At 35.4% G+C, this 13,736-nt stretch overlaps 3 protein-coding genes across 11 annotated transcripts in view; 1 reads left to right on the top strand and 2 right to left on the bottom strand.

Moving 5' to 3' along the window:
- LOC150033238 (uncharacterized) overlaps nt 1-5,053 on the bottom strand; it is a 28,460-nt gene extending 23,407 nt beyond the window's left edge. For all 5 annotated transcript variants that reach the window (XM_090305830.1, XM_090305832.1, XM_090305831.1 and 2 more), the window contains exon 1: nt 4,921-5,053. In XM_090305830.1, coding sequence (XP_090161956.1) covers nt 4,921-4,952 — 32 coding nt within the window. In that variant the 5' untranslated portion in view covers nt 4,953-5,053. The remainder of the gene's footprint in view (nt 1-4,920) is intronic.
- Nucleotides 4,699-9,068, bottom strand: LOC120088380 (Phosphoglycerate mutase family protein). 5 transcript variants are annotated; one of them, XR_016523854.1, is made up of 7 exons: nt 8,907-9,060; nt 8,341-8,421; nt 7,310-7,438; nt 7,136-7,198; nt 6,143-6,267; nt 5,085-5,338; nt 4,699-5,000 (listed from the first exon to the last, which is right to left on the bottom strand). XR_016523854.1 is itself a non-coding variant. In XM_090305827.1 (7 exons), the coding sequence occupies exons 1-7, from the start codon at nt 8,997-8,999 to the stop codon at nt 4,992-4,994; spliced, it is 747 nt and encodes a 248-aa protein (XP_090161953.1). In that variant the 5' UTR covers nt 9,000-9,061; the 3' UTR covers nt 4,699-4,991. The 5 variants fall into 5 exon arrangements, 3 of the variants coding, with proteins under 3 accessions (XP_090161953.1, XP_038901554.1, XP_090161952.1); XR_005484911.2 differs by having other exon boundaries at nt 4,699-4,989; XM_090305827.1 differs by having other exon boundaries at nt 6,143-6,260; nt 8,907-9,061.
- A 135-nt stretch (nt 9,069-9,203) lies between these two features.
- On the top strand, nt 9,204-11,874 carry LOC120088379 (SEC1 family transport protein SLY1-like). The gene is made up of 2 exons (XM_039045622.2): nt 9,204-9,388; nt 9,517-11,874. Exons 1-2 carry the CDS (start codon nt 9,358-9,360, stop codon nt 11,361-11,363), a joined length of 1,878 nt encoding a protein of 625 aa, XP_038901550.1. The 5' UTR covers nt 9,204-9,357; the 3' UTR covers nt 11,364-11,874.
- Nucleotides 11,875-13,736: the final 1,862 nt, after the last annotated feature.

The raw sequence follows: 13,736 nt of genomic DNA, 5'->3' as shown, positions 1-13,736 counted from the left end.
TTGTGAGACCCAATGAATGAAGAAAACCGAGACAGAGAAAGAGATGGAAAAAGATGGAGATTTTTTGGGTTGAGTTTTTAATTTTTCAGCCCAATTTTGAAAACTAACTTTTTGCAAAAAATGGAAAAAGTCTTTAATCCATAATTGAAATCCCGTTTTATAGAAAAAACCATGCAACATTTGCATGAAACAAATCCATAAAAATCTAACACCTAGAATCCACTATCTAAGTGGGCTTAATGTCTCCACTATAGGCCAACACCTAGCCCACTATTTTGTTAGTGAAATTATCTAACAAAAGTTTGGATTTTCCCACTAACATTAGTCAAAGGGCAAAATAGTCATTTGGTCAAAGTCAAACTTTGACCAAAAAGTCATCATTTTGACTTTTATGATTTTTTCCGTGTTGACTAATTTTGACCTCCCGAGCATGAATCCACATTTATTTTCTCAAAATTTTAATCACATTTGAATATAAGGTCGGTCAAATTTTGACTTTTCAAAGTCAAAAGTCAACTCTTTGACTTTTTACATCTTTGACCGAATATGAACGTATTCATATTCTTGATATTTAAATCACATTTAAATATTAAAGCTATATCTCTAAACTGAAAAATCCGACCACTATATCACATATACTTGTCGGTTTCTCTCTCTTCACATAATTCGAACAATTCGAATTATTCTATCATACTGTTCTAAGTTTATTCCATATGAGCTAGTAGGGGAACCTAATGGACCTATAGATCATGGGCTTCAATGATCCGAGATTAGCTAGCTAAACTCTTTAGTCGGAGCTAATCAACATTCGTTAACTAAGGGTCATTCCATTATAGTCCCCTAGTTGCACTCCCCTCACTATAGATATATTTATGTCCATTTGATATAACCATGATTAGTAAGCTAATCTTTCATAGGTTGTTTGTAATGTCGGCTGGGTTATAAAAATTGTTTTACCCCCAAGACTACATCTTGTTCCTTAAGTTCCATTGATCCTCTAATGAACACTTGGTTTAAGGTCCAACCTATAAACCGAACCCTTCTCGGACCAAGGAGAGGGTGAGGCCCCTTGTTCAAGACCTGGATTCAGTACTAAAGGGAACAACCTATCTACTATCCCTATAACGGGTAAAAGTGAATTCCATCTTGCACCCTATGTTCCCAGCTATCCTAAAATGGGAGGCTTATTGGGCCAGCAATGATGAGTTGCCCTCACCTATGCAGATCTAAGGATAATTCCGAGTGAACAGGAGTTTATAGTTAGCTCAGGATTAAAATTAAGTTACCTAGGTCATCAATTAACGAAATAGTCAGTTTTATACATAAAATGAAATTTAGAACATAAAAAGTGACTATTTCATGGTTTAGTCGTATGCAAACTCATTGCATAGGATGCTCCCACTCACATATCTCTATATGAACGATTTAGGATCACATCGTTTGTACTAACTACAAAGTGGGCCACATCCATAGTGTCCCCAAAATAAGGCGCCCAACCTTATTCATATACTATAGACCATTTTGACTATGTATTTGAACTTGATCCACATTTATGTCACTACATAAAGTTCAAACTACATTAAATAGCCTCAGGATCTTAGTTTATCGAATTCAAGATTACAATTTCAATAACAACTTTATCGAAAAACAAAATAGGATATGTTTATTAATTTATAAACTACGAGTTTTAGGACACAAAATCCAATAGAACTAACCTTGAACCGCACCGACCATTAACGTTTATTTCTTTCCACATAATCGAAATTCGACTTAAAAGTTCAACAGCGTCGAGGGCCACCCAACCTATATAGCAGCTACTCCAGAGAGACTTCACCATCTGTCTATTAACTTCACTAAGCTTTGATTCTTGAAGAATCACCACATCTAGATCTTTCACCAAGGCTCTTTTGGGGTGAACGTTAAGACCCCTAACATTACAAGAGAGTACTAACAAGAAGAACCTTCAGTCCCTTGGGGTCTCTTGTTACTATTTGCTAATGCTTCCTTCTCTCAACTACTAAGTAAAGCTATCAACTAATGCTCATGGTCAGAGTAAAGTAAGACCACTGTCCCTTTCTTATCCACTTCCGTCAACTAAGAAATAGGGCCTAGGTCCGAGTTCATCTCCTTCAACAGATCTGAATTTCCCTTACGTGAAACTGACTTACCTTCGAGAGGTTTAAGGCTTTTCTGCTTCGTCATACTACTAGTCATCTGTGACAGAGATGCATAGATTGACAGGCGAATGTTAGAGTTCTCCACGCGCCAAACGTCGATTGGATTTTGATCCATACCACTGGGACCCCTATAGAACCTCACAACCTGCTTTGATGAGAAAGGACCATGGATTCCAACACCCCTATTTATTAAAAGATTGGCATCTTGAAAGGTCGTCATCTGCACAAGAAATTTATCAGACCCATCAATAAGTTCGAACTCCGTCGTAATAAAACCACAGTAATTTCATTTCACTTTAATAGTCACTTCCAAGCATTCAATGAGGCTGGAGTTCTCATCAGCATAGTTAACAAAGCCACCAAAGAGGTCCTCGATCGCCTTAAATAACCTCCCACTCTATAAATGCATAGGGAGATTCCAAAACTTAATCCAAACCCCGTACGACGGTACTATAAATACTCTTCCATGTTTTAGTCGATCCTATCTCTCCATTTTTTAGTGTAATTGGGCCAAAAGTCACCTATCCTTTGTTCAATGAGAGGAGTCTAGACATTTCAGAAGAGCTTTGTCTAGGTGAAATGGGTTGATGATAAAGGATCGTTGAGTTTCTGCCTAAATAACTTCAAGAATCATGTTCCCATCATCATGGAAGTTGCGTTTTGTGACAATCAAAATGTCTTCCCAACATATGCTCCTTACCTCCTTTCCAAGCTTGTCTCTGTTCAGACCTACCAGACAAGGGACTTGATAACTTGTAGAAATATAAGTTATTTATACTGTTTTATTTAGATATTGTGGCTAAAAGAAATGAAAGTTGCATCAATTATAGAGAAATTAGCTAAGAAATGCAAGAATTATAAATTATCGTCAATACACCCATTGACACCATTGCGATGGTAGAAAATGATATTTCAAGTCTGCTTTGCAGGAAATCAAGTCACCGCATGCGTTCATGGCTCAAGATAAAAAGAACAACACATCTACGTCGCATTGCGCCCATCATTCAGGAATGAATAGACGATCAATGCAGTGGCGGCGCATGCGACAATCGATCAAGAGCTAAGCAATTAACACAGCTTCAACCGCATGCGGTAATAAAAAACAACACCGCATGCAGACAAACTAATGAAGATGCAAAAGAGCAACGCAATTGCGGAGGATCCTGACACGTGTACAACTGACCGTTGTGCATTTCTGACGGGATTGATTACATAACAAAAGGAATATTCACTCCACCATTTCCAAAATTGCCATAACAATAAAGTGGGGTCCACACTGCAGAGAGTCAAAGTTGAGCCTATAAATAGCCTTTGGAATTCTATTGGAAGATATACTTGATACGGGCATATTTTGATATTTGTATATTGAAAGAGAGATTGGTCTGAAGAGCCTGATCAGAGAAGATCCAGGAAGATTTAAGAGACAAGGCCGAGAGGTGAGTCTCAGGGCAAATCCTTTCAATCCCCACCGTTGAAGCTTTGTACCAAGGTCACTTCTACCGAACGAGCAAGCCTGAGAGGGAAGTTCTTCTCTTCATCCATTCCATATGCCAGCAAGCAAATCCACTGTCCAGATCTATGTCAAGACGTTGGCACTCTTCTGTATTTTTTTCTATCTCTTTATCATCAATTGTATTCATCTTCTTAATCTATCATTCACATCATATATCAGACGCTAAATATTAGTATTGAATGTCATGATCATTTTCATTTTCATCTTTCTGTCTATTTCTGTTCCTCCATTAATCACTTTCTCCATGATGTTTTCTTAATCCCTTGGTAATTAGCATGAATCTAACAAGTAAATTAATCTGTGTTAAGGAAATAAACATGTTTAGCTAAAGCATGCTAGACGACATCTTCACCTGTGAGAGCAGAAGTGAAGATGTCATTCCTCCTGTCGAGAGAAGGTTGGAAGAATGCGTTAACTAAAGCGAGAAGTACTTCCAAAGATGGAAGCAACCTTTCGTTCATTACGTTCATCCCGGTTTCACCACAGAGATGTGAGAATACGATCGATTACCGAGAGGTGTACGTCAAGGGAAAACAAAACCGTAGTTATGTCTTTAACACAATTAATAACTTGTGATGTTTATACTAGTTATCTTTTCTATTTCCGTTTCATAAATAAAGACTTGCCACCGCATAACACGACCCTTTGTATAATCTTCACAGTCAGTCTCAAACTCAGTATCATGTATCAGTATCCTATATCTTGTATCATAATAGTTTAGGTTTACTTTTATCGCACTTTATTTTATTATCGCAACTTTACTTTACCACAACTTTAAATACCTGTATAAACCAATCTTTTATTAAATGAAAAACTCCCGATCGCATATATCACGAACGTAACGCATTAACTAAGAAATCCCTGTGTTCGACCTCGGATCACTCCGAGAAACTTGCGTTGAAATTATACTTGGTTTCAGCGCAAAGAAACTTGTGACAACGCATATCATACTACAAACATTCCCTTAATAACGCATACATCTAGAAGTAGTATCGCATAAAGTCTGAATAAGCATAACACATCATCCACATTCCATTTTCATCATTCATCACTGTCCATGTGCTTATTTAGAATCATCGCATCATTATATGTTGCCAAGTTTATAGCGCAGGCATATAATAATCCATGCGTTGTGTGACATAAGATTAAATTTTATGCTATCAGGACTATAGGCTTGTGTACAAGGGATAGGGGAGAGCAGTGCAAAGAGAAATCAGTACCATTTGTTACCTCTTAAAAGGAGCACTTAGTATTTCTTCCATCAGCTATGGCGGTCGGGTTCTCTTTGCTGGAACTTGACTTTAGACCAACTTCAGAGTTGAATTTAACCTTTCCAAGTTTAAACCTAAAAGTTGACTTATGTAGATATTGAAAAATTATACTAATATAATTACCAGAGGAAAATTGTTGAAATAATCTTCTTCAATAAGTCCGGCAACAAGATACTGGAATTCAAACGACAGATCGAAGCTCTCCGGTGAGGAGTGCAAATTTCCGATGCTTCGAGAGAATAGCTTTGGTAATGAAGGCTTGTAATGTTGATTCCAAATCATTAGAAGTCGATCCATCTTCTTGCTTGGCGGCTGATCCGACGACCGCCTGAAAAATCTGAAGGGGATCCCCATGGCTGACCACCAAGATCGCACACCTGCAAAACATCAGTTATTATTAAATTCAAAACTTTTGCCTTCCAAATTACGATGGATTTAATTCTATTATAAAGGCTATTTGGCAGTTACAAATGTCTGTCAAATTAATAATATATAATAAACTTTTAATCTTTTACTTATTGGACACAAAATTGAATGATTTTTTTTTTTCTAATTGATCGAAAACTTATTGAACACAATATCAAAAGTCTACGAAATCTCAGACATTTTTAAAGTCTAAAACATGATTCGAAAATTCTTTTAGTATATATATATATATATATATATTGATATTAAGACAAAATGAGAGACAATTTATATACGGTTCAACTAATTTTATAGAATAATACTTGAACAAGGTTGAATATTAACCTATAGTAGGTCGGGTGCACCATGTTTTAAACCCATTATCCTAAAGCTCCCTTTACCATTCTTTAGTACAATAAACGTGATCATGAGAAGTTGAACATTTATTTTCATGGAAAATATTAAGACTCCGTTTAGTAACAATTTTGCTTCCACATTCAAATTTTTTCATTTGTTATCTATTTTTTACCAATAGTTTAAAAAACCAAACAAAATTTGAAAACTAAAAAAAATAGCTTTTAAAACTTATGTTTGTTTTTTGAATTTCGCTATAAATTCAACCATTGTACTTAGTAAAGATGCAAATCATGCTATCACACCATCTACTAACCTATCTAGCTCCACATTTGATTGACAGAAAATTCTTAGGATTTTAATATTTTGGGATAAAATAAAAAATTAAAAAAAAAAAAAGACAAAAAGACAAAAAGGAATACCCTTGAAATAGGGACTCAATTTGAAGAATTGCTTTGGCAAGCCTTGAAGCAACATCTTCAACGCTTTCTCCACCTTCAGGCCGCTTGAATGGATCTTCCTCATCAAGAGCCCAAATTTCTGCATACTTTTTAGAGATGAACCAACAACAAATCAACACCAATGTTTTATCACTAACTTGAAACACAACACAACCATTAAAAAGTGTTTGGTAACTTTCTCTATTCATTGAAGGTTCAAGTTTCCTTTATTTTATTATTATTAATATTATTTTGGGTTAAATTACAAGTTTAGATCATGAATTTTCAGGTTTGTGTCATATAGGACTTTAAATTTTCTAATACATCTTTGAACTTTCAGTTTTGTATCGAATAGGTTTATGAACTTTAAAAAGTATAATATATTTTTAAACTTTTGATTGGTATCTAATAAGTCCTTAAACTTTCAACTCTATATTCAACAAATCTTTGCGCTATTCGACATTTTCTAAATTCACAAACCAATTCATTCATTCAATGAAATGTTTCTTCTAAGAAAAAAATCACAATCCTATTGGATACAAAATTGTTGACATAAAATTTTGTTTTATGTACAATAAATTTGTTAATTTTTTCTTTTAGAAAACGTTATTTTAATATCTGTGGATGTTCGGGCCAACTTACGTACATGTCACCTAATCTCACAGTACAACTCATCTAGCCCTACAACATTTGGATGTCAAGAAAACTCGCAGGATGACACAAAATTGAAAGTTAGGAACCTATTAGATACTTTTTAAAGTTTAAGATCCTATTAGATACAAAATTGAAAGTTAGGAACCTATTAGATATTTTTTAAAGTTCAGAGATTTATTAAACACAAAAAGGACAAAACTTGTATTTAAACTTTGTTTCCCCTTGCTCGTGGAGGGTAAAAAGCAAAGATGAACTTAAAGATGTGGCTTTTCACGTAAGAAAAAACCACAATCAAATCAGAACAAATAATGGTTATCTTACTTTGTCATGAGACAAGAGCTCAAATGAAGGGCCAAAGGAGCGTTCCCTGAGATCCTCCATCATCTGCAAACCAGAGTTTTGTCTTATGATCAGAAGAAGAAGATATTGATTCAGAAATGTGACCTACACAATACTATTTACAGAAATACAAATGAAATAGAACAGTTATTTTACCTTACACTGGGGGCCTTCAAATGAAAGATTCAATACAGATGCAGCAACTTTAGCTGTATGAATTGTTCTAGAGAATGGTGAATAGCAAATCCGAACATTTTCTAGCGACGTAGAATTTTCCTTCAACTCCTGCAATTGCAATATAGCTCTGATGCATCCACTATTTTCCTTATCAAGACTGACTAGGAATGGAAAAAATGATCGATCGAGATTGACTAAGATACTAAGATTGCCGATCCACATTGATCCAGATGATAGTTCATAAAGTATAAACAAGTCACATCATCAAATGGTCGGATAAGTTTTGGTGGGATCGGATGAATTGGCTTTTCCAGAATGGTTTTTTAGTCTACTTTCTGTGGTATGAATATGTATACTTCCCGTAAAGAACAATAAACTAATCTGTTGCAGTTATTTAAAGATATATAAAACAAATTAAACCAATGCATTTCAATTCTTCTGCATATAAAAATTTCCTTTAATTCCCTGAAATGGTTAGACAATCTAACTCTTTTTCTTGTCTAAGCTCAGCAGCAAAAACTCAGTGAAGCCTCACTGTTGACAGCAGTTTCTTGTTTTTGTTTTAAGATTGTTTCTAAAAACTGTGGTTGAATGATCTGTAAAACGTAATATTACCAGACATATTGACATGAATATTCACAAACTCGAGAAGAGTTTCAGAAGAAAAACAATCTCCTTTTTACTTTAGGGAAGAGAAATCAAGGCTCATGAATTAGATTTGTGTAGTCTCGAATTGGAAACCCATAACCATATTTGTTACTTGAATTTTCTCATGGCAACCAAGGTTACACTAACTCTTCGTACAACATATTAACTTAAAGTGAATCAAGCTCAGCTTAGTGAACGAGGCATCAATTAACATCCAAAAAGTGAATGGCTTCATTCTCTACCTTTGCAAATACAAGTTACACAAACCCAACTTTGTATAATCAGTCATTTGCACAATCTAAAGATTACTACTACACAAGCACAGCCAGAAGAAACATGGATTAAGGACTAAAATAGAACACCTTTAAGAACTGTTCTCCAGCCAACTGCGCCTGTTCAACACCCTCAGGGGCCAGTTGATATTCCGGAAGGATACCATTTTCCTACAGCAGAATCAAACTCACAGTCAATAACCTGTTCTTCTCTCTTCTTCTCAATCAACTGACAAGCAAAACCTCCAAAAACAAACATGTCATATCACAAGCACATACCCTTAACAAACAGACATTCAAGCAGAAAAGTGCAACAATTCACCACAATTTGAAGCCTAAAATGAGCATTTACGAACAACCCAATTCATTTCCAAAACATATTTCGTCACAAACGAAAAGAAGAACAAAAGAGAAGCAACCCTTAACAAAAAAAAAAAAAAAAAAAAAAAAAAAAAAAAAAAAAAAAAAGAAGAAGGAAAAAGGCCAAACTCCCTCTCATTTGAAACCCATTCTCCAGAAGAATCGAAAAATTCTCCACAACCATATCAAAATCAGACATGAACCCAGAAAAACGCCATTTTCTTACAATCTAAACTATAAGAAAGATTAAAACAACAAATCAAATAGAAAGTGAAGAATGGGTCACAGTCACAGACTATAGAAGAAACAATGAGGCCCTTCTCATTTGGGATGCTCTTGCCATGCCTGAGAATCCAGTACTTGTTGCTCAAAAACGACGCCGTTGCCATTCCCTGAACACCCCTATTTGATTCTCTCTTCAGTATTTTTAATCCCTTTCAAGAATTTTGTGTACCATTATTTTGGACGTTCTTGTAAGATAAACCAATAAAAAGCTTCCACGTTTACGTTGGTCAAAGTACCCAGTCAAGGATAATGACGTGTCAATAATTTATTAGTTGTTAAGATACTGTAAAAAAATAAGCGCCCGTAGAGAAGTATACATTCAGATATCTCCTTCAACCCAACGTCGCATTTCGAGAACTCTGATTCGGCGAATTGATTTGATAGAACGAATCCTTCAAAATCGAAGTTTTCGATTCTCTCTGGAGAACAAGGGGACTGAATTTTACTTAGCTACGAATCGCCATGGCTTTGAACCTTCGCCAGAAGCAAACAGGTAATTTCTCTCGGTTTCTCTGTAGATCCCAGTTTTGAGGAGTGATCGAAACGAAATTTGGTGCTACATTGATGTTTTTTAAAGTGGGATTTATTTGTGGGTTTGATTTAAACTTCTTGCGATTGCAGAATGTATAATTCGAATGTTGAATTTGAACCAGCCGTTGAACTCAACGTCGACCGGGAACGAAGAAGAGGTTTACAAGATCTTGATCTTCGACAGATTTTGCCAGAACATACTATCTCCTTTGATTCATGTCAAGGATCTTCGCAAACATGGGATCACTCTTTATTTTCTCATCGACAAGGATCGAAAACCTGTTCACGATGTGCCCGCAGTGTATTTCGTCCAACCGAGTAAGATCAACATAGATAGAATTGTTGCTGATGCTTCTCGTTTTCTCTATGATAGCTTTTATTTAAACTTCTCTTCTTCTATTCCTCGTCCTCTTCTTGAGGATCTCGCATCTGGGACGCTGAATTCGGATTCGGTACAACGAATCGCCAAGGTTCACGACCAGTATTTGGAGTTCGTTACATTGGAAGATAATCTGTTTTCGTTAGCACAGAAGAGTCTATATGTCCAAATGAACGATCCCTCAGCCGGAGATCGTGAAATTGAGGAGATTATAGAGAGAATCGTGAGTGGGTTGTTTAGTGTTTTGGCTACGCTTGCTGTAGTGCCTGTTATTCGATGCCAACGAGGAGGGCCAGCGGAAATGGTTGCCTCGGCACTGGATCAGAGGTTGAGAGATCATTTGTTATCGAAGAACAATTTATTTACAGAGGGTGGAGGATTTGCTAGCTCCTTCCAGCGTCCGATTCTGTGTCTGTTTGATCGAAATTTTGAGTTATCTGTAGGAATACAGCATGATTTTAGGTACAGACCTTTAGTTCATGATGTTCTAGGATTGAAACTGAATAGATTGAGTGTGCAGGGTGAAAAGGGTGGGATGAAATCATATGAATTAGATAGTTCAGACCCATTTTGGGTTGCAAATGGGTCTTTGGAGTTTCCAGAAGTTGCAGTGGAGATTGAGACTCAGTTGAATAAGTATAAGAGAGATGTTGATGAGGTGAATAGAAGAACTGGTGGGACTGATGGAGCTGAGTTTGATGGAACAGATTTGATTGGGAACACAAAGCATTTGATGAATGCAGTGAATTCATTGCCAGAATTGACTGAAAGGAAGCAAGTTATTGATAAGCATACAAACATTGCTACTGTATTGTTAGGTGAGATCAAGGAGAGGTCACTTGATTCATATGCGAAAAAGGAGAATGACATGATGGCCAGAGGCGGGATCGATCGGAACGAACTCTTGAGTGTGCTCAAAGGGAAGGGTACTAAGATGGATAAGCTCCGATTTGCTGTTATATATCTTATCTCTTCTGAAACTCTAAACCAATCCGAAGTGGAAGCTGTGGAAGTTGCTCTGAGGGAATCGGAGGTTGATACTAGTGCATTTCAATATGTCAAGAAGATCAAGTCATTGAATGTCTCATTCTCATCAGCAAATTCAGCTAGCAGAAGTAACATTGTGGATTGGGCTGAAAAACTATATGGACAGTCAATTAGTGCAGTGACTGCTGGTGTTAAAAACCTTTTGTCTAGTGATAGGCAGCTTGCACTGACTAGGACGGTAGAGGGGTTGATGGAAGGAAAGCCGAATCCCGAAATTGATACTTTCCTCACATTCGATCCACGTGCTCCAAAGTCAAGTTCTGGAACAAGTAGCAGCCACTTGAAAGGACCATTTAAGGAAGCAATTGTGTTCATGATTGGAGGGGGTAACTATGTGGAGTACGGGAGCTTGCAAGAGCTGGCAATGAATCAGCAGCCAGTCAAGCATATAATATACGGTAGCACCGAAATCCTCACCGGAGTTGAGTTTGTGGAGCAGCTTTCGCTTTTGGGGCAGAAGATGGGACTTGGCAATGTTGCTGCTGCTGCTGCTCCTCCTTCAGGTCGTTAACTGAACTCCCTTCTGTAGAATTTCTTTGTCCATTGCAGTTCCTTAGATTGGCTAATTGATTAAACAAATTGTTGCATCTGCAACAATTTTGGATAAGAACATTTTGGGTCATAGAATCTACCCACCTCCGTCGTTTATGAGGCCGCTTTTTTTTCTTGAAATCAGACTCTTGATTGGCCTCAGCCTCCGGTAATTTGGGAAGAATGCCTTTTTGTATATGTTAGTTTGTCCATTTTAATAACTTTTTGTATTCTTTAGAAGTTTTATGTATTTGGAAATTCACTTGCGCCAAACATTCTTTTGTCAAAGCTTGAGTCCTAAATTTCTTTGTTAAATGATATCTACAAAGATATCTAGGTTATATGTGTAATGTAGGGCTTTTCATTTCTATTGTTGGTTATTCACTTCCTGAAGCCAGCTTTGCTTCATTTGGTTGTGGTTCTCATTTTAATTTTTGTGTGGCTTCATTTCTTTTATCTAAATAAATTTCTCATTACAATTTTTCTTTTAATATCATACTCATTCCTCTTTTGTTTTTAGAGAATATTGATTATATTTAAAACTTGATTTAAACTAGATGATTAGAGATTCGAATACCGACCTCACATATTGCTAAAAATTGATACAATTTGATAAATTTAGGATTGTTTGTGTGTGGGGAAAATCTTCATTTAACTTGTTAGGTTGTGTCAATTCTTTCCCTTTTTAATTTCAACAAATTCAACTCCATATTACATGTGGCAATTTTTACATTGTCACTAATTTATCTATGATCTATCTATGATCTATCTATAATCTATACTACATATATAATCTATAATATCTATATATATAATCTATACGAAAATTTGTAATGAATAACATTTTTAAAATACAATTTGGCAAGCGGGTCATTCATACTTCTGATTTTACAAATATGTCAATTTTAAAATCTAAAATTTTGTTTATTATTTTTATTTCAAAATTGCTCAAGTTTCACGTTCTCCTCCTTTTCTTTCTCCTTTCTAGCGTAGGTTTTTCACTTTCCAGGTTTTTTTAATCAATCTTAAGAGGATTCTACTTCTAAATTCCCTCGCAAAGGTCTCCATCGATCGATTCTTTCATTTTTACTTTGATTTCTTTGATTTATTTTCTTGCAAAGTCTTCCAATTGTATTCAAAAGTTTTTGTAATGTATTTTTGCTCCAATTTCTTCATTGTCATGATCCTCTATATTTATACCCCTATTTAATTTCATCTATGTAATTTCATTCTCATTTTGATTTGGCATTCACAAATTTACATTCCCTTTTTAATTTCTTCAGCCATAGTTATATAATATAATAATCTTCAATCCATAAATTACACACACAAGAAGTAAAGAAAAGCAAGAAAGAAGTCGCTGATAAAGATGTTGGAAGGCAAGATCACTGTGAAAAAAAATTGACATGTCGAAAAAAATGTAGATTCATGCCATAGTCTATGCATCTCATGCCCTTGATCTCTTTGTCGTCTCCAATTCCCTCTCTCTTGTTACCTATCTCATGCCCTCGATTTGTTTGTCGTCTCTGATTCACTGTGACCCACAAAGAATTTGGTACCTACACACACGAGTTGAACAACTACCATATAGAAATCAGCTAGCAATCATGTAGAAATAAGATAACAATAAGTATCAAATAACAATCAGTATCATTAACAATTATTATCAAATAGTAATCAGACAGCAGTCAAATAGCAATCGACATAATTAGCAGTCAATCTCATATAGTAATCAGACATCAATCACATAGTAATCAGTATCATTAGCAATCAGAGACAAAGTGATTTATACTAGGCAATGTAATGGAGAATATTCAAATTTCAATTGTGAAAAATGCTTGAAACATGCTGTTGAAAGGTTGCAATATTATTGTAGTGTATCAATGATGTGTCTACATCATTAATAATAATATAACAACAATCAAATAGTAATAAGACAACAATCAGATAACAATCGATGTCAAGGCAAATAGTATCAGATTGTAATTAGACAACAATAAGATATTAGTCAGTATTATTGGCAATCAGATAACAATCAATATCAAATATCAATTTAACAACAATCATATAGTAAACCGATATCCTTAGCAATCAATATCAAATAGCAATCAGACAGTAATCAGGCAACAATCAGATAACAATTTGTATATTGGCAGTAAGATGACAATTAAACAGCAATCAAATGCAATCACATATTTTTAACTGTGAGGGCATTTTAGCCATCCAACTATTTTCAATTGGATTGAGTTTATTATTTTGTCATTTTTGCAAAGGTCATATCTTAGACTATGGACCTAATTTCAATATTCTTTTTTGACGGACCTGCAACGGCCCCAAAAATTATTGTACCTTT

Source organism: Benincasa hispida, chromosome 10 (genome assembly GCF_027475165.1).
Source record: "Benincasa hispida cultivar pf3 chromosome 10, pf3_genome.v1.1, whole genome shotgun sequence".
NCBI classification, from domain to species: Eukaryota; Viridiplantae; Streptophyta; class Magnoliopsida; order Cucurbitales; family Cucurbitaceae; genus Benincasa; species Benincasa hispida.
This window is presented reverse-complemented; position numbering and strand designations above follow the sequence as displayed.

What these genes read in the sequence shown, in the direction of transcription:
- LOC120088380 (XM_090305826.1), bottom strand. Translation starts at nt 8,999, where the DNA reads ATGGCAACGGCGTCGTTTTTGAGCAACAAGTACTGGATTCTCAGGCAT. An exon ending in GCCTCATTGTTTCTTCTATA is followed by an intron (nt 8,422 to 8,906) that starts GTCTGTGACTGT and finishes ATTCTGCTGTAG; the next exon opens with GAAAATGGTATCCTTCCGGA. An exon ending in AGCTCTTGTCTCATGACAAA is followed by an intron (nt 6,261 to 7,135) that starts GTAAGATAACCA and finishes AAAAGTATGCAG; the next exon opens with AAATTTGGGCTCTTGATGAG.
- LOC120088379 (XM_039045622.2), top strand. Translation starts at nt 9,358, where the DNA reads ATGGCTTTGAACCTTCGCCAGAAGCAAACAG. An exon ending in CCTTCGCCAGAAGCAAACAG is followed by an intron (nt 9,389 to 9,516) that starts GTAATTTCTCTC and finishes TTGCGATTGCAG; the next exon opens with AATGTATAATTCGAATGTTG.